This window comes from Oncorhynchus tshawytscha, linkage group LG31 (assembly GCF_018296145.1).
Source record: "Oncorhynchus tshawytscha isolate Ot180627B linkage group LG31, Otsh_v2.0, whole genome shotgun sequence".
Lineage (NCBI taxonomy): Eukaryota > Metazoa > Chordata > Actinopteri > Salmoniformes > Salmonidae > Oncorhynchus > Oncorhynchus tshawytscha.
Genome location: NC_056459.1, coordinates 17,260,653 through 17,284,896, shown reverse-complemented (window position 1 = coordinate 17,284,896; position 24,244 = coordinate 17,260,653). Strand labels below are relative to the sequence as shown.

The 24,244-nt window shown below is 43.1% G+C and overlaps 1 protein-coding gene across 1 annotated transcript in view; it reads right to left on the bottom strand.

Annotated features, from left to right (window-relative positions):
- Window positions 1-6,760: 6,760 nt before the first annotated feature.
- The window catches only part of LOC112229616 (endonuclease/exonuclease/phosphatase family domain-containing protein 1), a 29,921-nt gene continuing 12,437 nt past the window's right edge, over window positions 6,761-24,244 (bottom strand). The window contains exons 2-7 of the mRNA XM_024395554.2: window positions 19,824-19,875; window positions 12,228-12,338; window positions 8,159-8,293; window positions 7,869-8,001; window positions 7,506-7,700; window positions 6,761-7,261 (exon numbers count right to left, since the gene is read on the bottom strand). Of these exons, the coding sequence (XP_024251322.1) occupies window positions 7,074-7,261; window positions 7,506-7,700; window positions 7,869-8,001; window positions 8,159-8,293; window positions 12,228-12,338; window positions 19,824-19,875 (814 nt within the window). The 3' untranslated portion in view covers window positions 6,761-7,073. The remainder of the gene's footprint in view (window positions 7,262-7,505; window positions 7,701-7,868; window positions 8,002-8,158; window positions 8,294-12,227; window positions 12,339-19,823; window positions 19,876-24,244) is intronic.

Genomic DNA, 24,244 nt, shown 5'->3' with positions numbered 1-24,244 from the left:
CCTGCCAATTCCCCTCCCCCATATCGCAGTTTGAGCCACCAACAAGTGAGAAACCTACATGCTCTGTATAGACCATATATTGTGTTCCCTACAGATTATGGAAAAGGGCAGAAGCTCTCAACTATCTGTTCCGACCCCAGTCCTACCTACCTACAGGTTATGGAAAAGGGCAGAAGCTCTCAACTATCTGTTCCGACCCCAGTCCTACCTACCTACAGGTTATGGAAAAGGGCAGAAGCTCTCAACTATCTGTTCCGACCCCAGTCCTACCTACCTACAGATTATAGAAAAGGGCAGAAGCTCTCAACTATCTGTTCCGACCCCAGTCCTACCTACCTACAGGTTATGGAAAAGGGCAGAAGCTCTCAACTATCTGTTCCGACCCCAGTCCTACCTACCTACAGGTTATGGAAAAGGGCAGAAGCTCTCAACTATCTGTTCCGACCCCAGTCCTACCTACCTACAGGTTATGGAAAAGGGCAGAAGCTCTCAACTATCTGTTCCGACCCCAGTCCTACCTACCTACAGGTTATGGAAAATGTGTTCTTTTAGTATTTCTCCAGTAGGTTTCCTGAAGAAGAAAGCCTCCACTTCTATGTCAAAGACAATAAAACAAAAACACTACAGTAAATACTACAGTATACTACAATACACAAACACACTACATTAATTACTATAGTATATTCTACAGTTGTCTTTTACCACAGTATTTATACCATAGTTAACTGTAAATACTACAGTATACTACAGTATCCACTGTAGTGTTTTTGCAGACTACAGTGAATACTACTGTAAATTCTGCAAGAACACTACACTGAATACTATAGTATTTTTAAATGTGGGTATTGAAGTGTTATAATAACAGTCAACCCTAGGATTCAACCCCACTTCTCTAACCTCTGTTAAGAGGTTACATTCCATCACTATCCCTAAACTCAACATGAATAAAAAGGAACAAATCAAAGTTAGCGGGTTGCAGAAGATCACTTGTACGAAAAACAGTCTCTGTTTCTGAGGCTTTTACAGAGCAGCTTTGATCGGTTAAATGTCACCATTTTCTGTCTGTCTGGTTTTAAAATAATAACAAGGGAGGTTATTACCCGTTTTTTCTGTCTGATTGTGAAAGTGATCAGAGACAGCGAGAGAGATAAAGAGAGCACAGCGAGGTAGTAAGGAAGAGGAGGGAGATTGTGTCAATGAAGAACTTGATCAAATGTCTTTGGAAGTGTTGGCAAAATGTTGTTTTTTTCAGTGACTTTTGCTGTAGGCCTGTCTGACCTAAATATGCTGCAATGTCCGCAAATTCTGAAACTTTGTCTACTCTGAAAAAAATGTAAACTATAGTAGGCCTATTTATAGGGGTAGCCAACACACTTCAATGCAAAAGATCAACTGTCTGTTCACCTGTTCTACTTTACTACTACTATTCTACTATATGTTATAAACCTAGCTCCCTTTCGGATGCATAGAGCAAAACATTGAAATTATAATAGCCTATCTAATAGGCCCAATTAAATGAGAGATGCTCATGGTAATTTGTTGTATGGCTACTTCAGAAATATGAACTCATAGCCAGAACAGGTGCAATGGTTATGATATACACTGCATTTACAAAACATTAAGAACACCTTCCTAATATCGAGTTGCACTCCCCCTTTTGCCCTCAGAACAGCCTCACTTCGTGGACACATGGACTCTACAAGGTGTCGAAAATGTTCCACAGGGATGCTGGCCCATGTTGACTCCAATCCTTCCCACAGTTGTGTCAAGTTGGCTGGATGTCCTTTGGGTGGTGACCCATTTTTGATACATACGGGAAACTGTTGAGCTTGAAAAACCCAGCAGCATTGCAGTTCTGGCTAACCTAGACTCAGAGCATTTCGTATTATTCTGTACGTAGACCCTCCATTTCATATGATATGTTACGTTTCGTATGGTATGTATTAATTTGTGGATGACCATCATTTATTTCATATGATTTGTTACGAATTACAAATTTGCAAATAGTTAGCATGTTAGCTAACTCTTCCCCTAACCATAACCTTAACCCTTCCCCTAGCCCTAACCTTAACCCTTTTACCTAGCCATCTAGCTAATGTTAGCGAGAAAATATTGGAATTCGTAACATATCACACATTTTTCAAGTACATAACATATTTAGCAAAGTAGCTAAAAAGTAGTAAGTAGTTGAAAAGTTGCTAATTAGCTAAAATACTAAAATGGTCCATGACGAGATTTGAACACACAACCTTTGGGTTGTTAGATCAAATTATATGCCCACCCACCTTTTGTTTTTGCCTTAGGTAGCCTTTTGTCTTAAGAATCGTATCACTGGCTGACACACAACACCCCATAATGTCAAAGTGGAAGTATGTTTTTATATATTTTTTACAAATAAATGAAAAATGAAAAGCTGAAACGTCTTGAGTCAATAAGTATTCAACTCCTTTGTTATGGCAAGCCTATATCTATTCAGGAATAAAAATGTGCTTAACATGATTTTTTAAGTACTTTCTGTACCCCACACATACAATTATCTGTAAGTGGCTGCATCATGATATGGATATGCTTGTCATTGGCAAGAACTAGGGAGACATTTTCACAGGGTGCAACTTCGGTTTTAGAAGTGGGAGGGGGGGAATTTTTAAAAAATCCAGTTGGATAAACACTCCAAACAGCATACCCGACCGCTCGGAGGCGCCCGCATGGTCCTAAAGCACACCCTTGCTTTGTTTTGTATCACATTCTAATGATAAAACTGTGAGGGACAAAAATGCAATTTCAGAATATCCCTGCGTCCCCAGTGAAAGTTACGCCCCTGTTATTTTAGGATAAATAGCAGAGCTAAGCACAGGCAAAATCTTGGAGTTAAACCTGGTTCAGTCTGCTTTCCAACAGACACTGGGAAACAGATTCACCTTTCAGCAGGACAATAACCTAAAACACAGAGCCAAATATAAACTGGAGATGCTTACCAAGACGACATTGGATGTTCCTGAGTGGTCTAGTTAGAGTTTTGACTTAAATCAGCTTGAAAATCTATGCCAACACTTTCAAATGGCTGTCTAGCAATGATAAACAACAAACTTGACAGAACTTGAAGATTTTTTTCAATAATGTGCAAATATTGTACAATCCAGGTGTGCAAAGCTCGTAGAGTCTTACCCAGAAAGGCTCACAGCTGTAATCGCTGCCAAAGGTGATTCTAACATGTATTTAGTCAGGGGGTTGATCACTGTAGTTCAGAGATGTGTGTATGTGTGTGTGTGTGAGAGAGAGAGAGTTTACATACTGTATCCTATCTTCATCTGAACAGGCAATGTGTTGGAAGGAGCTAGTAATTGGTTGCCGGGCTCCATGTCAAGTTGCCTCACTTTACTTATGGCACTGCCTACTCCTGATGATTCGTTTTTTGCAAATCATATGAGAAAAATACTTTTTATCTGGGACGCTAAACCAGACAAAATAAAGCTTGCCTATCTATATAATGAATATGACTTGGGGTGGGTTGAGATGATTAAATATAGAACCACTAAACCTCTCTCTAAAAGCTTCACTTATTCAAAGGTTTTACTTGAACCGTAAATGGTTCTGAAGTAGATTACTAAGAAAACCTCATCCATTGTTTAAAAATGGCCTTTTTGTCTTTGTGCAGATTGCCGTGTCTCATTTTCGATTCATTGAAAATTACACTTTTTTTCAAACAAGCATTGCAGAGCTGGCTACAATTTCAATTTCATCCCCCGGAAAAGATAGAACAAATATTACAACGAATATTATGGCTGAACTCAAATGTGCTGGTTGATAAAATACCTGTATTTATTGGAAAGATGTTTGAAAGGGGTATTTTGTTCTTAAATTATATTGTAAATTGGAATGGTAGAGTTATGTCTTTCATGGAGTTATCAGAATTGTATGGGACGATCGGCTCAATCCAAGAGTACAACCAATTTATTACAGCATTAACCCAAAAATGGAGGAGGCAGGTGGCAGCGGGAGGAGATGGGGAACTGGTCTTTCTGCCAAATATAAAGATTCAAGACTTCATGCTTTTCAGCTAAAATTATTATATAGAATTCTTGCCACCAACAAAATGTTGAATATTTAGGGAAAAAAATCACACCTCTGCAGATTTTGTTGTGAGGATACAGAATCAATAGACCATTTATTTTGGTTTTGCCCTCAGGTAGCCTGTTTCTGGTCTCAGGTTCAGGAATGGCTGAAAATGCATAACATAGATCTAAAATTGACCCTAGAAATAGGACTGTTAGGAGATCTGGAAAGACCGGGTCAGTCAATTACTAATACTCTTAGTAAAGGTATTTATTTTCAACCTGCAATATGTGGATTCTATGAGATTAGATAGATTGAAATTGTACGTTAAACATCACAGCATAGTTGAACGATATATGTTGCATAGAAATCCGAAGAGGGTGGCCAGCAGAGATGGGTTGGGCTCAGGGAAGCTGAGGGTTGGGTTGTGGAATTGGAGACAAGTGGGAGTGGAGTTGCTGGGCAGGAGATAGAATGATGGTCAAAGATAAAAGTATAAGAAATAAAGTCAAAATAAAACATAATAAAAAGTCTGTTTGAATGACACTGAGGGGCAGTGTTTTTACAGCTAATGCTAGTTTGCCTGAGGATGATGCAGTGCAGGTGTTTGTACACATGCAGATACACACACTCTCATTCAAATACACACATATGTAAATAGTGCCAGACATGCACTCAAACATCTACAGTTGACCTTGCTGTTATGATTTCAGTTGTCCTTGATGTCCTTTGTTTTTTTGCATTGTTTTTTGTTTTCCTTCGTCTTTTTAGTAAGTTGTCTTGGTTGTTGGAGCACTGGGGGGGTTCTTGGGGGTGGGGAATGTAATACATTTAATTTATTTATTTTCTTGTGGGGGGGACTGTGGGAGTGGTCTCGGATGGTTGAGGGGCAGCTATTGGGGAACTTGGAGGGTTTGGGTCCCCGTTTTTGGCCTTGTGGGAGATCTGTTGACGTGCCCTTGAGCAGGGCATTGACCCTGGATGCTTCTGTGTGTCGCTCTGAATGGGAGTCTGTTGGATGACTGGTGTGGTGTAGTTGTTGAGCGGCTTCACTGCAAGTATATTGTATGTTTTGGATATTCAATAAAAAAAATATGTATAAAAAAAAAATGCCCCACTTCCAACACACACACACACACACACACACACACACACAGTGCCTGTTTACATAATTAAATAGAGCCACTTTTAATGGCTTCAACAGCTGAACTCCAGCCTCCCATTTCCCTCACAGAGTCAAATGTACCAGTATTACTGTGCATCAGTGTGCAAGCTATAGGCTACAGCTACGTTATGTACAGTGCATTCAGAAAGTATTCAGACCCCATGACCTTTTCCACATTTAGTTACATTACAGCCTTATCCTAAAATTGATTATTCTGTCCCTTCATCAATCTACACACAATACCCCATAATGACATATTTTTGCAAATATATAACAAATTACTCAGTACTTTGTTGAAGCATCTTTGGCAGCGATTACAGCCTGGAGTCTTCTTGGGTTTGACGCTACAAGCTTGGCACACCTTTATTTGGGGAGTTTCTCCCATTCTTCTCTGCAGATTCTCTCAAGCTCTGTCAGGTTGGATGGGGAGCGTCGCTGCACAGCTATTTTCAGGTCTCTCCAGAGATGTTCGATTGGGTTCAAGTCCGGGCTCTGGCTGGGCCACTCAAAGACATTCAGAGACTTGTCCCGAAGCCACTCCTGCATGGTCTGGCTGTGTGCTTAGGGTCGTTGTCCTGTTGGAAGGTGAACCTTCACCCCAGTCTGAGGTCCTGAGCAGGTTTTCCATCAAGGATCTCTCTGTACTTTGCTCCGTTCATCTTTCCCTAGATCCTGACTAGTCTCCCAGCTCCTGCTGCTGAAAAACCTCCCCACAGCATACAACTGTAGGGATGGTGCCAGGTTTCCTCCAGATGTGACGCTTAGCATTCAGGTCAAAGAGTTCAATCTTGGTTTCATCAGACCAAAGATTCTTGTTTTTCATGGTCGGAGTCTTTTAGGTGCCTTTTGGCAAACTCCAAGTGGGCTGTCATGTGCCTTTTAGACAGGTCTGTGCCTTTCCAAATCATGTCCAATTGAGATGTCCACAGGTGGACTCCATTCAAGTTATAGAAACATCTCTAGGATGATCAATTGAAACAGGATGCACCTGAGCTCAATTGAGTCTCATAGGGTCTGAATAGTTATGGAAATAATATAATTTTTAAAATAAATGTGCAACAATTCTAAAAGCCTGTTTTCACTTTGTCATTATGGGGTAGCGTGTGTAGATTGGCATTATGGGGTAGCGTGTGTAGATTGGCATTATGGGGTAGCGTGTGTAGATTGGCATTATGGGGTAGCGTGTGTAGATTGGCATTATGGGGTAGCGTGTGTAGATTGGCATTATGGGGTAGCGTGTGTAGATTGATTACATTTATTTTTTTCCTCAGCAATTTTAGAATAAGGCTGTAACGTAACAAAATGTGGAAAAAGGGAAGGGGTAAGAATACCTTCCAAATACACTGTAGGTCACAGGTACAAGTACAACAAAATCATGAGAAATTCACATTAGTTGTGTTTGCTTGTATAGTATTAGGGTAACACATTCAGATTAAATTCCTGGTGGCACTAAAATCACTCCATAGCCAAGCTCATAACACTGACAGACATGAACATGCTAGGGCTCTAGTGGTTGGATCTCATATCAAAGATGAGCACAGGGAATGTCCATTTCCTTTTATTTCATATACATTTTAAAAATGTTTTGGCACACTGATGTCTAACACACTATCAGTTTTAAATTATTTACTGCAAAACAATGTCATGATAAGTCTCTACTGTACATTGATAAAGGAAACTAAAAAGGCAATCTCGGTGCTTCAATTCACATTCGTCAGGTAAATCCACCCTTCGATCCACTGCAAAACCCAGGCCAAAGCAGGATCCAGTCCAGGGCAAAGTCAAGTCAGTCTGATATCACATCCACCGTGCCACAATCTTCCTTCTGTATCTCTGTGGTGACCGCGAGCCACAGTCACCGCTCGTGTTTCGACATACTTTCTCCTCTCTCTACCACGGAAACTCTGTTTCTCAGCTCCTTCTGTGCCACATCCACGTAGAACTCGGCCATGACAGGACAATGGTCGGACACCACCCCGCCCCACGACCAGTTGTCAGGTATCCAGGGGTTGGTCAGGCCCTCTCGCACCACCAGGCAGTGTCCTGCAGGGGGCAGCACACACATGGAGATATAGACAGGTCAGAGGGTAACACATTCAGATTCAATTCCTGGTGGCACTAAAATCACTCCATAGCCAAGCTCATAACACTAACAGACAAATTCAAGTCTAGCATTCATGTGCCAATGGTTAGATTGGTATGTTAATGCAGTTAGAATATGTAGCGTTCATACCATTTCTAGTTACACCGACACACAGTTACATCAGTAGACATCAAACAGACATACCTGCGTAGATCTTCTTCAGTGACTTGCTGACCCAGATGTTGTCCAGACAGAGGGAGCCCTTGGGGGAGCGGGTGCTGATGTTGGTGAACATGTTGGGGGGCACCAGTGGGCTCAGCCTCTCCTTCCTCAGCTGGTCAAGCTCACTGCTCTGGGGGGCCAGGCCAAAGTCTCCCAACACCACCAGGCCCTTCTGAGCTGTCACACAGATGAACCACAGATGGACATTAGCAATGTAGCTACATTAGCTTTGTAACTAGGTCAATTCAACTAAAACATTAAACCACTGAAGAGAAAGATGGTAAGAATAAAGGAAGAGGACGTAAGGTTAGTAAAGACAGAATAGGGTGACCTTCAGCTACTGACCTTTTAGTGTGTCCTGGATCCTGGAGGTCAGTCTGTGGGCCTTGACTTCCTCAGAGGTGTGGTTCCTACAGTTGGACACCCAAGCCCCAGCACTCATGTGGACATTGACCATTGTCATCTCCAACGATCCAACCTAGTCACATATTAACCATTAAAATGATGTTAGTCTCTCTGGCAGGACATTATATGGTTATAATGGTTTTGATAGGGGCAATAAAATGACTCATGCGTTCTATTCGTAATATCAGTTTAGGGAGTTCCAACCAAACACACACTCCTTGTTGACTTACATAAAAGTGGGCGAGATATGGCCGGGGGTGGGGGTGCATCCCGTTGCCGTTGACGACAGGACTCTCCAGGACCGAAGCATCTTTCAGGTCAATCCCAGAAGAGCTGTCCCACAGGAACCCAGAATAACTGACTCCCTGGAGGAGAGAGGACAACAGGAGACACAGTCAGACAAATAAAGTCCTCCCTTCCCTCAGGGAGTCAAACAGAGAGGAATAAAGAACACTAGTTCAACTTCCAGGATGCCCTTGAACCAGTATTGGAGTCAACTCAGTCTTCAGTGAACTTCTCAAAGCCAGTGCTCAGCCTCTAGCCTCTATACTATAGCTATATCACACAGGCTGACAGTACAAGAGGACAGAGCTCAGCCTCTATACTATATCACACAGGCTGATAGTACAAGAGGACAGGGCTGGGAGACTGACAGTACAAGAGGACAGGGCTGGGAGACTGACAAAGGGGAGGACAGGGCTGGGAGGCTGACAGTACAAGAGGACAGGGCTGGGAGGCTGACAGTTCAAGAGGACAGAGGGGAGGACCAGGCTGGGAGGCTGACAGTACTAGAGGACAGAGCAGGGAGGCTGACAGTAGAGGACAGAGCAGGGAGGCTGACAGTACAAGAGGACAGAGGGGAGGACCAGGCTGGGAGGCTGACAGTACTAGAGGACAGAGGGGAGGACAGGGCTGGGAGGCTGACAGTACTAGAGGACAGAGGGGAGGACAGGGCTGGGAGGCTGACATTACAAGAGGACAGAGGGGAGGGAGGCTGACAGTACAAGAGGACAGAGGGGAGGACCAGGCTGGGAGGCTGACAGTACAAGAGGACAGGGCTGGGAGGCTGACAGTACTAGAGGACAGAGCAGGGAGGCTGACAGTACAAGAGGACAGAGGGGAGGACCAGGCTGGGAGGCTGACAGTACTAGAGGACAGAGGGGAGGACAGGGCTGGGAGGCTGACAGTACTAGAGGACAGAGGGGAGGACAGGGCTGGGAGGCTGACATTACAAGAGGACAGAGGGGAGGACAGGGCTGGGAGGCTGACAGTACTAGAGGACAGAGGGGAGGACAGGGCTGGGAGGCTGACAGTACTAGAGGTCTGAGGGGAGGATTTGTTTTCAACCCCCCCTCTCCTTCACATCATCTGTACTATCCATCTTATTGACTGGAGGCATCACCACAGAATAAAGCTCAAGTTTATATCAAGGGTCCACAGCGTTCCTCATTGAGTTCCCTTAATTCCTATCGGACCTTGTAGTCATGGAAGATAATATTCAAATGTTTGGTGACTTTAATCTTCACATGGAAAAGTCCACAAACCCACTCCAAAAGGCTTTTGGAGCCATCATCGACTCAGTGGGTTTTGACCTAGTTTTGTCCCATGGAATAAATGTTGTGGATCTTAATGTTTTTTCTCATAATCCTGGACTATCGGACCACCATTTTATTACGTTTGCAATTGCAACAAATAATCTGCTCAGACCCCAACCAAGGAGCATCAAAAGTCATGCTATAAATTCACAGACAACAAAGATTCCTTGATGTCCTTCCAGACTCCCTCTGTCTACCCAAGGACGTCAGAGGACAAAAATCAGTTAACCACCTAACTGAGGAACTCAATTTAACCTTGCGCAATACCCTAGATGCAGTTGCACCCCTAAAAACTAAAAACATTTCTCATAAGAAATTAGCTCCCTGGTATACATAAAATATCCGAGCTCTGAAGCAAGCTTCCAGAAAATTGGAACGGAAATGGTGCCCAACTAGCTTGGAAAGACAGTACCATGCAGTATCGAAGAGCCCTTACAGCTGCTCGATCATCCTATTTTTCCAACTTAATTGAGGAAAATAAGAACAATCCAAAATTTATTTTTGATACTGTCGCAAAGCTAACTAAAAAGTAGCATTCCCCAAATGAGGATGGCTTTCACTTCAGCAGTAATAAATTCATGAACTTCACGATTATCACGATTATTAGAAAGCAAATTACGGACTCCTCTTTAAATCTGCGTATTCCTTCAAAGCTCAGTTGTCCTGAGTCTGCACAACTCTGCCAGGACCTAGGATCAAGAGAGACACTCAAGTGTTTTAGTACTATATCTCTTGACACAATGATGAAAATAATCATGGCCTCTAAACCTTCAAGCTGCATACTGGACCCTATACCAACTAAACTACAGAAAGAGCTGCTTCCTGTGCTTGGCCCTACTATGTTATATTTTACCTCTTGGGGATGTCATTCGAAAACATAAATGTTAACTTTCACTGCTATGCAGATGACACACAGCTGTACATTTCAATGAAACATGGTGAAGCCCCAAAATTGCCCTCGCTAGAAGCCTGTGTTTCAGACATAAGGAAGTGGATGGCTGCAAACTTTCTACTTTTAAACTCGGGACAAAACAGAGATGCTTGTTCTAGGTCCCAAGAAACAAAGAGATCTTCTGTTGAATCTGACAATTAATCTTAATAGTTGTACAGTCGTCTCAAATAATACTGTGAAGGACCTCGGCGTTACTATGGACCCTGATCTCTCTTTTGACGAACATATCAAGACCGTTTCAAGGACAGCTTTTACCCATCTACGTAACATTTCAAAAATCAGAAACTTTGTCCAAAAATTATGCAGAAAAATTTATCCATGCTTTTGTTACTTCTAGGTTGGACTACTGCAATGCTCTACTTTCCGGCTACCCGGATAAAGCACTAAATAAACTTCAGTTAGTGTTAAATACGGCTGCTAGAATCCTGACGAGAACCAAAAAATGTGATCATATTACTCCAGTGCTAGCCTCCCTACACTGGCTTCCTGTCAAGGCAAGGGCTGATTTCAATGTTTTACTGCTAACCTACAAATCATTACATGGGCTTGCTCCTACCTATCTCTCTGATTTGGTCCTGCCGTACATACCTACACGTACGCTACGGTCACAAGACGCAGGCCTCCTAATTGTCCCTAGAATTTCTAAGCAAACAGCTGGAGGCAGGGCTTTCTCCTATAGAGCTCCATTTTTATGGAATGGTCTGCCTACCCATGTAAGAGACGCAAACTCGGTCTCAACCTAAGTCTTTTCTGAAGACTCATCTCTTCAGTGGGTCATATGATTGAGTGTAGTCTGGCCCAGGAGTGTGAAGATGAACGGAAAGGCTCTGGAGCAACGAACTGTCCTTGATCCCTCTGCCTGGCCGGTTCCCCTCTTTCCACTGGGATTTTCTGCCTCTAACCCTATTACAGGGGCTGAGTCACTGGCTTACTGGTGCTCTTTCATGCCGTCCCTAGGAGGGGTGCGTCACTTGAGTGGGTTGAGTCACTGATGTGATCTTCCTGTCTGGGTTGGCGCCCCCCCCTTGGGTTGTGCCGTGGTGGAGATCTTTGTGGCCTATACTCGGCCTGGTCTCAGGATGGTAAGTTGGTGGTTGAAGATATCCCTCTAGTGGTGTGGGGTTGTGCTTTGGCAAAGTTGGCAAAGTGGCCCTGTTCTGTTATAATCTCCACCCCACAGCCAGAAGAGGACTGGCCACCCCTCATAGCCTGGTTCCTCTCTAGGTTTCTTCCTATGTTTTGGCCTTTCTAGGGAGTTTTTCCTAGCCAATGTGCTTCTACACCTGCATTGCTTGCTGTTTGGGGTTTTAGGCTGGGTTTCTGTACAGCACTTTGAGATATCAGCTGATGTACAAAGGGCTATATAAATTCATTTGATTTTATATCAGGACTAACTTCCTCTGAGGATAAACACTGCTATTTACACCTTCTGGTGGTCGGGAAGACAGAGTGTGTGTGTGTGTCCTCTCAGAGAGATTCTTAGTGGTTTAAGTCGGACATTCTGGGAACTGAAAGGTCCTCTAAAAAGAGTCCCATAAATCAACCCCATTTTAAATCATACTGTACTAGACCTTTGATCCCTACAGCAGGCCTTAGATCATGTGAACTATTTTGATACGTCTGGTCATCGATAACAACCCCTTAGTTGGTTCTGTTTAATGAGTTAATGAGTTGGAAAAAGAGAAGCAAGAAAGACCAACAGAATGGGAAAGAAAACATTGTTTAGTGCAGTGATGTAATCAGTACCCTTACCTTGTTGAACAGTCCTGTGGGTTTCTCAGAGACGGTACTCTTCCAGACTCCCCGTGGTCCTCTCCACTTCCGCACGCTGTCCAACGAGCCCTGGTTCAGTTCCACACAGAACTGCAACACAATAGAGGAGTACGTATTATTATTTTATTTTTTTATTTATTTCACCTTTATTTAACCAGGTAGGCTAGTTGAGAACAAGTTCTCATTTGCAACTGTGACCTGGCCAAGATAAAGCAAAGCAGTGTGAACAGACAACACAGAGTTACACATGGAGTAAACAATTAACAAGTCAATAACACAGTAGAAAAAAAGGGGAGTCTATATACATTGTGTGCAAAAGGCATGAGGAGGTAGGCGAATAATCACAATTTTGTGATAAATGATCAGATGGTCATGTACAGGTAGATATATTGGTGTGCAAAAGAGCAGAAAAGTAAATAAATAAAGAACACAACACCGGACAGTCGACCATTGAAATAGTGTACTAGTCATTCTACATTCTCATCATTCCATTTTAATGAAGTGGGCTTTGCAATAGATGTAGGGTGTGTATGACTACACAGAGCAGTACATCACAACTACAGTCAACACTATTTTTGTCTCTATGTTTATTTATCCTCTACGATCTGTTCTTAAAATAGCCACAGAAGATATTTAAAATACATACAAATAAATTAGCACTGTTTTAGTATGAGGTGAAAGATATAACTGAAATGTCTCCTCAAATGATACCTTTAAACCAAAATTATACAATTTGAAATTACCTCAAGTAGTACCGTATTCTACAGGAAATAGACTCAGAAAAAGGAAGTGACCAAATGTATTTCAGGGTGCACCAGACACCATTAGTGTTGAAACGTGTGAAAGGTCACTGAAATTTGTCAACGATGGAATGGGAGAAAGTCCTTCTCTTCCTGGCTGAGCTGCTACCAGGTCTACTATAAGTCTCAGAGGGAGAGCTTCCCTATGGGGAACCAGAAAAGCAGAGGGTCTTTAACGCAGTGTGACTACCATCAATAAATACCCCATCGTCCTCTCCTGTCGGCCTCATTAATGTCAAGAACCAACTCAGTCTGACACAGCGACAAGTAGCCCACCATAAATGATGCTAATAACAAAAGTTTCAAAATGGCAGCCGGAAGAAAGCAAGCAGGATTTACTATTGCCATGATGCCTGGATCCGACAGAAGTGGAGGGAGATATGAGGATGGATGGAAGGCAGCTCTACCCAGGAACAATAAACGCGCAGCCATAATTCAACCAGGGATGAACCAAGACGTGGGTATAGAGGAGGCCTTGGCACAGCTCCCGAGACCTGCGAATGTAATCATCTAGCACAGCTATTCCCAAACTGGGGTAAGCAATACCGTCGGGGCAATGCAAAATAAAAATGGGATTCACATCACTTTTTTACCCTTCACATTTTCAAACAGTACATTTATATTTTCCAAAGGGGCTATACATTTGGATGAGGGTTTTCCCCCCCTCGCCTGAGTAGCCTTGTTTCACAGCCAAAAATAAAATTAAACCTTCTGGTGTTCAGCGAAATAACAATGTCAAATACAGGTAGCCTAGTCAAATAATTAACATCCAATCACATTAACCGTTACTCTCTCACTGGAAACCTTCCCTCTTGCGCAGACATTTAGAAACATGACAATTTGAAAAATAGTAAAACATGTATAGTAAGTAGTAAGACGTATAAAAGCAACAGATACCATTAATAGATAGGGTCTAGAAGCGTCTTATATGGTGAGTTACCGAGTGGCTAGGACAGGCAAGCCCCATACTATTGTGGAGGACTTAATTCTTCCTGCTGCCGTGGATATGGCTGGGACAATGCTGGGGAAAAAGGCCCCAAAAAACCCACTATACAGACAATGTTTTCATCAAACAACACTGTTTCACGACGCATCAGTGACATGGCAGGAGATGTTTTGAAACAATTACTGCTTCGCATACAAGCCAGTGAATTAAATGTGTTACAGCTGGATGAGTCAACAGACATGGCGGGCCTGGCACAGCTCCTGGTATATGTTCGTTACATTTATGGGGGGTCAATTAAGGAAGACATCCTCTTCTGCAAACCACTGGAAACCAGGACAACACGAGAGGATATGTTTAAAGTACTGGACAGCTTTGTGACATCAAATTGACTTTGGTGGTCAAGATGTGTTGGTATCTGTACTGATGGTGCAAAAGCCATGACAGGGAGACATAGTGGAGTGGTAATGCATGTGCAAGCAGTTGCTCCCGACACCACTCGGGTTCACTGCAGCATCCGCCGAGAGGCTCTTGCTGCCAAGGGAATGCATGACAGATTGAAAGACGTTTGGGACAATAAAGTGAAAATGGTTAACTTTGTTAAAGCAAGGCCCCTGAATGTGTATTTTCTGCATTATGCAATGATATGAGCAGCGACCATTTAATGCTTTTACAACATACAGAAAGAAGTGCGCTGGTTATCAAGGGGCAAAGTATTGACACGTTTTTTTAAACTGAGAGACGAGCTTAAAGTTTTTACTGACCATAATTTTCCCTTGTCTGACCGCTTGCATGATACAGAGTTTGGGTGATGTTTTTTCCTTGCCTGAATGATCTGAATCTAGGATTACAGGGACTCTCCGCAACTATATTCAATGTGCGGGACAAAATTGAGGCTTTGATTAAGTTGGAGAATGCTTATGTCTGCATTAACAAGGACAACACGCAGGTCTTTCCATCATTGTATGATTTTTTTGTGTGCAAATGATATCAAGCTCACGGACAATGTGAAATTGTCAGAGCACCGGAGTGTCTGGGTGCACAATTACACAAGTACTCTCTCGAAACAAACGACAAACACCTGGATTCATTATCCATTTCATGCCCTGCCTCCAGTCCACTTACCGATATCTGAACAAGAGAGCCTCATCGAAATCACAACAAGTTGTTCTCTGAAAATATAATATATAGTCTTATATATATAATATATAATATATATATAGTCTTGGCAAATCGCGCTGTTAAGACATGGATGCCCTTTGCAAACCACGTACCTATGTGAGAGTGGATTCTCGGCCCTCACTAGCATGAAAACTAAATACAGGTGTAACAGTATAGCTTCCGTCCCTCTCCTCTCCCCAACCTGGGCTCGAACCAGGGACCCTCTGCACACGTCGACAACAGCCACCCTCGAAGCATCAATACCCATCGCTCCACAAAAGCCGCGGCCCTTGCAAAGCAAGGGGAACAACTACTTCAAGGTCTCAGAGCGAGCGACGAGTGACAATTTGATGAACAAATAAGGTTTTATATGTAAGATGGTTAAATAAAGAGAAATGATGGATTATTATTATTTGTGCCCTGGTCCTATAAGAGCTCTTTGTCACTTCCCACGAGCCGGGTTGTGACAAAAACTCACACTCTTTCTTATGTTTAACAAATGTATTATATAGTGTGTGTGTGTGTGTGTGTGTGTGTGTAGTAGTAGGCTTACAATGATGGCAAAAAACAACATTTGAGAGTGCCCTGACCCTGGTGCTAGAGGGGGTACGTAGCTGGAGGTTGAATGTTTGAAGGGGTACAGGACAATAAAAAAGTTTGGGAACCACTAATCTAGCACAATGATGGGGAACTCTGATGGGGTGGGGGCCACAAAAGAAAATCGGAACTGCGGGTGGCAGTTGCGCCACCATACCCCACCATAGAAAACTCCTTTTACATTGTAGAGTTAATGTTGTGTCATTTCTTTTTGGTTTTAAAGCAAGTTTCCTGCAATTCTACACAATTTTCCCATAGGGCGGAGAGAAATGTTTGCAGATTTTAAATGACATCTTAGTCACTGACAACAAAATCTATGGTGGCCCCCCTTGGCAGTTATTCATCCATGAATACTACAAGTTTAGATATATTTTGATTGGTAAATTATTCTATTTAGTTGACATGGACTAACTGACTATCAGTGACTGACATAAGAGAAAAACTTAATGCACAATCAAATGTCAAAATAGCACCTATTGTAACTCGCAACAGTAAGTTGAGACTGACTGAGCCATCCCCCTGGTTGATCAAATGGCCTTCAAAAGGGGGGCAGCCCGAATTAAAGTTAATCAGCCTTGATCAATACTGGGGAGGGGGCATAAAACACTACCTGGTCACCATGGAGACATTGGATGTTTTAGCAGCAGTGAGTGCTTTATTCCAGATTGTTACTTGTTGTCATGGAAATAAGGAAGCGTCGCAAATCCACACCACTACCACGTTTCACTACTGTTACACAATAGATAAATACAGTACTAGTCTGAGGGAAAGAAAAAAGGAAATGTGTGGGAGTGTGAAACGGGAAGATAGACAGCAATATTGTGGGGGGTGTTCGTAAGGGTGAAAATTGTAAATAGTGTGGGTGTGTGTTGTGATGTAACCAACTGACTAGATGATGGTTACCTCCACCATGTTACTCTACTACTGATTGTTGTTTGGTTAGCCCAGGGTTAACAAGTGCTTGTGTGAAACAAGGGTAAGTCACCTTGGTCAGATTTAACCTAGGTTTAATGCTAGCACTGGCCTAAGAAATGTGTATGTGAAAGTCCCTACTGCCAGTCAGCCTCAGCCCTAATGAAACTCAGGTTGACACAGTCAAGTTGTTCTGAAGCTTACACTAGCAAAGCCTGGTAAACAACTAGAAGAACACCAAGAGTAATCTTTTAGGGGAAAAGGAATCATTGCTCAGTAATTCACCATAAACCACAGAAGGTTCCTTAACTACAAAACAGAACAAGAAAACAGTGACCAAGACTGCTACATGCTTAGAGTGACTAAACAGTGAAAAATGTCAGTCAGTAAATACGCCAACTCAAACTGCTGCTTTAGTCATAGTGTCATAGCGTGTGGTGTGTCATGCTGCATCACAGATGGACACCTCATAAGATGTGTTGACCATATTTGCAGAGATTAAAGGTAAACAAATGACAGATAGAAAGCCAATCAAATAATGTATTTGTGTTGGGGGTTTGTCCAGTAGTAGTGCCATCACCCCTGGAGGCAGCTGCTCAATAAGCGATTACAGCCTGGAGTCTTCTTGGGTTTGACGCTACAAACTTGGCACACCTGTATTTGGGGAGTTTCTCCCATTCTTCTCTGCAGATCCTCTCAAGCTCTGTCAGGTTGGATGGGGAGCGTCGCTGCACAGCTATTTTCAGGTCTCTCCAGAGATGTTTGATTGGGTTCAAGTACGGGCTCTTGCTGGGCCACTCAAAGACATTCAGAGACTTGTCCCGAAGCCACTCCTGCATTGTCTTGGCTGTGTGCTTAAGGTCATTGTCCTGTTGAAAAGTGAATTGTTGCCCCAGTCTGAGGTCCTGCGAGCTCTGGAGCAGGTTATCAAGCATCTCTCTGTACATCTTTCCCTCGATCCTGACTAGCCTCCCAGTCCCTGCTACTGAAAAACATCCCACAGCATGATACCACCACCATGCTTCACCGTAGGGATGGTGCCAGGTTTCCTCCAGATGTGACACTTGGCATTCAGGCCAAATAGTTCAATCATCAGACCAGTGAATCTTCTTTCTCATGGATCATGAGTCCTTTAGGTGCCTTTTGGCAAACTCAAAGTGGGCCGTCATGTGCCTTTTACTGAGGAGTGGTTTCCTTCTGGCCACTTTACCATAAAGGCCTGACTGGTGGAAAGCTGCAGAGATGGAAGAACCTTACAGAAGGTCAACCATCTCCATGGAGGAACTCTGGAGCTCTGTCAGAGTGACCATTGGGTTCTTGGTCACCTCCCTGACCAAGGCCCTTCTCCCCCGATTGCTCAGTCTTGGTAGTTCCAAATTACTTCCATTTAAAAATGGAATCCACTGTGTTCTTGGGGACATTTAAAAATGGAGGCCACTGTGTTCTTGGGGACCTTCAATGCTGTAGACATTTTTTGGTGCCCTTCCCCAGATCTGTGCCTTGACACAATCCTGTCTCAGAGCTCTACGGACAATTCCTTCGACTTCATGACTTGGTTTTTGTTCTCACATGCACTGTCAACGGTGAGACCTTATATAGACAGGTGTGTGCCTTTCTAAATCATTAACAATCATTTGAATTTCTCACAGGTGGACTCCAATCAAGTTGTAGAAACATCAAGCATGATCAATGGAAACCGGATGCACCTGAGCTCAATAGCAAAAGGGTCTGAATACTTATGTGCCTTCCCTCCCTAATCTTACTACATTTGCACACACTGTATATAGACTTTTCTATGTGTAACTCCGTTTTGTTTTTGTCCCACTGCTTTGCTCTCTTGGCCAGGTCGCAGTTGTAAATGACAACTTGTTCTCAACTGGCCTACCTGGTTAAATAAAGGTGAAAAAATGAAGTAATTTCAGTTTTGGAATTTTATCTAACATTCAATTTGTGGAATTCCATTGGCGAGTTAAAGAATCCCTACAGAGAGTTGCTGAATTCGTTTGGGGAATAAGACAAGGAGGACAGATGTGATGTTAGAGCAGTGACTGCGTAGCCTTTGGGTTTGGACATGGTGTGAAATCAGAACCGTTCAGACTTCATGACTCACTGACTGCCTGCACTGCAGAGATAGAGAACATTGTATATGTGGAAGACGAGCGGAAAGAGGAATCGATGGATAATTTCTCTTCATAGAGCAACCCCCTTCCTTCCGCCTGTATTTTCCTTTCAGCTCCCTTCCCTCCTCTCTTTAGAGAGAAACTATCAATCCCTCTCTTTAGAGAGGACCTTTCTCTCTGTAACTCTCTGAGAGACAGCAGCTCTGCCGACCTAGTTCTCTCTCCAGGAGCACATCACATAAGGTCTCTCTCCCCCCCTCGGTGTAAACTGTGTTCCATTTCAAGGCAAACATTTAGAGTGTGAACGGTGAAGACACTCTCCTGTGCTTTCACCACTATAAATAAGTCAGTAGTTGCTACGGTAGGTGTGGAGAAAGGGAGAAGGTGTCTTCTTTACGAGTGCGAGGAGATAGAGATGGGGGACACTGCCCTGGTATGCTGCTGTATACCGCTAAAATACCTGCTTCTCCATTACTGGATGTGATGTCATCAACCCATTAGAGGTTCTCTATGCACATCTGTGCTCTACTTTGGTAATGAGGTCAGGAGAATGTAGCTGTGGACAGAATCAGAGAAGGTCATATCTAGGGGCTGCCTGATGTACAATAACGAAGCAATAGGACGGTGATGTTTGGTGAATATGCACTCAGTTAAAGGGATAGACGTATAGATAACAGATCAGATCTAGTCTGAAGATCATTTGTGTGTTTACAAGTAAAATGTTGGCCAGTGTCTAGATGATATTGGTGTTTATATCAGTGCTGGAGCAGACTTTTAGTAACAGCTGTGTGTGAGAGAGAGAGAGAGAGGGAGAAAGAGAATTATGCTTAATTGAGAAAGAACAGAAGGTTAAGTGGGTGAGAGAGACAGCAATCGAGGGAGGATCGCTACATGTTTTTATTGTCAAGAGCATCTCATAATTATCACAAACATAAAGATGATCTGTACTGGTGGACTAATAGGTACACACAGCTTTACTCCCCAAATCAATAAGAAAAGGTGTTTTATCTAGTAGGTGAAGTAAGGGTCTGCTACACTGTACCTTGTCAAGGGCCTCCCGATCTACCAGGTCTTGGACGGCCAGTAACTTGATGCTGGAGAGAGAAAATGAGACAAAGATGGTGTAAGACACATGGATGCATCAATAAAACAGTGGTGATTTAATCTCTGTTATCCAAGCTGACTTTTGTGTTATTATTAGCCATATGATAGGATAGTACACACACACACACACACACACACTTCTGGTAGAGGCCAATGCATTATTTACACAACAACCACAAAAGTTATGAGTAAACACAGCGGGCCTCCGTCCATATCGAGGATGTTCCTGTCTCTACAACACATAACATGACTCAGTCTTTTCCCCTGAAGCACCATGTGATTAACTTCAATGGATATGTCTGAAATGGCACACTATTCCTTACATAGTGCACTATACACAGCGGCTCGAATCTAAAGCAGTGCACTAGGGAATAGGGTGCCATTTCAGATGCATGAAAATAATTGATTATGCAGAGAATAGCAGAGGGGGGAGAGGAGACTGAACTATGGGTGGCAGGTAGCCTAGTGGTTAAGAGCGTTGGGCCAGTTGGTGCAGAGATAGTAAAGTAGGTTCCATGCTCTCGTAAAAATTCATCTATTTACTTTCTAATTGTTTTTCTTGCCCACTAGTCAGCATAATAAAAAAAGAGCTAAGCACTATTCTCTCTCCATCCTGCTGTACACACTGTTCACGTCTCCTTCACTGCTGTCTATTAACTAAATGAGTAAACTGAACATTCCTCAGTCATTCACTGACTCATTCAGACTTGTTTAAAACAAATACGCACCAGAGAAACCTCATTTGATAATGGGATTTAGAATTGTTTTTATCTCCAACGGAGGGCTTAGACTACGGACTACTGTTATAACAGAAGAGGTATTTCACAGGCCTATTTCACAGATCGGATAACACACACCACTGTTACATTATGTCCATTATGGAAATATTTCACAGCGCCTCATGTTTTACTGCACATCTTCAGGCTCCAATGCCGACCAGGTAGTGTTTTATGGCCCCCTGTCCACAGTATTGATCAAGGCTGATTAACTTTAATTAGATAATTACATCTACGGCAGTGAAAAATGAAACTCCATTTTCTCCAGGCTAAAACATGTAGTCTAGTGTATTTTATGTCTATTGTGAAGAGCCTCTCGCTATGTGCTAGATAATCCTAAAAAGAGGCAGCGAAATGAGGTTGCATAGGCAGGGGGGTTTCTATTTGTGAAACGCTGCTGCTACTGCAGAGGCCACCACAAGCTTAGCTCCACGCCGATCATTAAAAAAAAGCCTTTCAACAGATTGCATTCTTTCATAAAGTATTGGTGAAACTGGGCCAGTTACATGGTGGGTTGCTGTGGCCCACATGTACTCCATGAATGAAGACAATCTGTTGGGATAACAGTAATGATGTAAGACACAATCACGATATGTGGCAAATGTAGGTGGCAGTAATAATGACGGCCCTAAATGAGTTGGTTCTGCGTAGTTGTGACAGACTTACGTCATGTGATGCAGCAAATGTTGACAAGGCGTTGGGAATGAAATTGGCTGAGGGGATGTTTGTCACGACATAATTTCATAATTTGTGGTCCCAGGTACAGCATGGAAACAACTGCCTGAGTTACACAAGGAACGCACAAGTCCTTCATCAGTGCTCAGACTCTCAGCCTATTGCGGAGGCGCTGGACCGAAGGCTTGTTGTAGGCAGGGCCTCACCAGACATCACCGGCGACAACATCGCCTATGGGCACAAACCCACCTTCACTGGACCAGACAGGACTGGCAAAAAGTGCTCTTCACTGACGAGTCGAGGTTGTCTCACAAGGGGTGATGGTCGGATTCGCGTTTATCGTTGGAGGAATGAGCGTTACACTGAGGCCTGTACTCTGGAGCGGATTCGATTTGGAAGTGGAGGGTCCATCATGGTCTGGGGTGGTGTGTCACAGCATTATCGGACTGAACTTGTTGTCATTGCAGGAAATCTCAAAGCTGTGCGTTACAGGGAAGACATCCTCCTCCCTTATGTGGTACCTTTCCTGCAGGCTCATCCTGACATGACCCTCCAGCATGACAATGCCACCAGCCATACTGCTCGTTCCGTGAGTGATTTCCTGCAAGACAGGAATGTCAGGGTTCTGCCATTGCCAGCGAAGAGCCCGGATCTCAATCCCATTGAGCACGTCTGGGACCTGTTGGATCGGAGGGTGAGAGCTAGGGCCATTCCCCCCAGAAATGTCCGCAAACTTGCAGGTGCCTTGGTGGAAGAGTGGGGTAACATCTCACAGCAAGAACTGGCAAATCTGGTGCAGTCCATGAGGAGGAGATGTACTGCAGTACATAATGCAGCTGGTGGCCACACCAGATACTGACAGACTTGATTTTGATCTCCCCCACCCACCCCCTTTGTTCAGGGACACATTATTCAATTTTTGTTAGTCACATGTCTGTGGAACTTGTTCAGTTTGTCTCAGCTGTTGAATCTTATGTTCATACAAATATTTACACGTTACGTTTGCTGAAAATAAACACAGTTGACAGTGAGAGGACGTTTCTTTTATTGCTGAGTTTATATCAGGAGACAGACAGGACAGCTAAGCCTAGACTGATTTTCTAATTCTAGCATTCAGCTCAGTCACTGTGGATGTGACTGGAGAAGTGGACTAGCAGGATTCGTGCCCTGCCACTCTCTACTGCCAAACACGTCTCTAGCACTTTAGGTTGGCTGTTTTCCAGCAGTTATTATTGAACAATACACAACACTGCTGTTGCATCTGTTCTGACTTTGACCCATTATGCAACGCCGCATCTGCTAATATAAGTAGAAGAAAAACGTGTCAACGTTAGCCTCTCGTTCTTCTCTGCTAGGGACTGATGAGGTGGTGGTGGTTCACAGGAGCACCCAGTCCATAAAAAGAGGGAGGGAATGACAAATAGCATAAACGAGAAGGCAGGGACGACCGACAAGACTTAACTGATAAGGACAGCAGAGAGTCCACCCAGAGATAGGAGACTATTTCGCAGCAATATAATCGACTGATAGTATATGGAGACAAATTATTACATAATGTACTATGGACCCATTTGCAAAGGAACACTCCATAACCAGCACAAAAGGAACTTTTTTTAGCTGCTTTGGTTGTGGTCTTCAAATGGTTTGATGCTTTTGCTTACCCACCACACTAGAGCTTTCACCCTACCCTAAAACCCTAATTCTTTCATAATAGATTGTGAGAGAGATCTCGACATCTCTGGTCTCCAAACAGGAACTACGCAATCAGAGATAGTGAACACAAACAGGTCTGGAGCCAGAGCTCTCTAGGAGGATGACAACAGCCCTTCCTCTTCTCTAGGTGTGATCACACAATGTGAGGCTACAATAAAGCCTCTGGGACTCCACTGCCTCCTTGCACTGACCACGGGTGACCTGGCTGCAGTGCACACATGGGACCTGATGCTAGTGTGACCACGACCTTACAGGAGAGTGGAATTTACACACACAGTCAGAAGTTTGGACACACCTACTCATTGAAGGGTTTCTTTATTTTGACTATATTTTCTACATGTAGGAAGACATCAAAACTATGAAATAAGACACATCTATGGAGTCATGTAGTAAGGGTTAAACAAATCAAAATATATTTTACTTTTGAGATTCTTCAAAGTAGCCACCCTTTGCCCTGATGACAGCTTTGCACACTTTGCATTCTCTCAACCACCTTCAGACACCTTGACTTTTTCACATTGTTACAGCTTTATTCTAAAATTGATTTAAAAATATATACTGTATAATTCTCAGCAATATACACACAATACCCCATAATGACAAAGTAAAAAGTAGAGGTCGACCGACTATGATTTTTCAATGCCGATACTGATTTGAGGACCAAAACAAGCCGATGCCGATTAAATCGGGCCGATTTTTTAAGTGTATTTGTAATAATACAACAATACTGTATGAACACTTATTTTAACTTTATATAATACATCAATAAAATCAATTTAGCCTAACTGCCTGTTCAGGGGCATAACGACAGATTTGTACCTTGTCAGCTCAGGGGTTTGAACTTGCAACCTTCTGGTTACTAGTCCAACACTCTAACCACTAGGCTACCCTGCCGCCCCATTGAAGCACAATGAAAAGCTGCTGGCAAAACGTTTGAATGAATGCTTACGAGCCTGCTGGTGCCTACCATCGCTCAGTCAGACTGCTCTATCAAATCATAGACTTAATTATAACATAATAACACACAGAAATACGAGCCTTAGGTCATTAATATGGTTGAATCAGGAAACTATCATCTCGAAAACAAGACGCTTATTCTTTCAGTGAAATACGGAAACGTTCCATATTTTATCTAAGGGATGGCATCCCTAAGTCTAAATATTCCTGTTACATTGCACAACCGTCAATGTTGTCA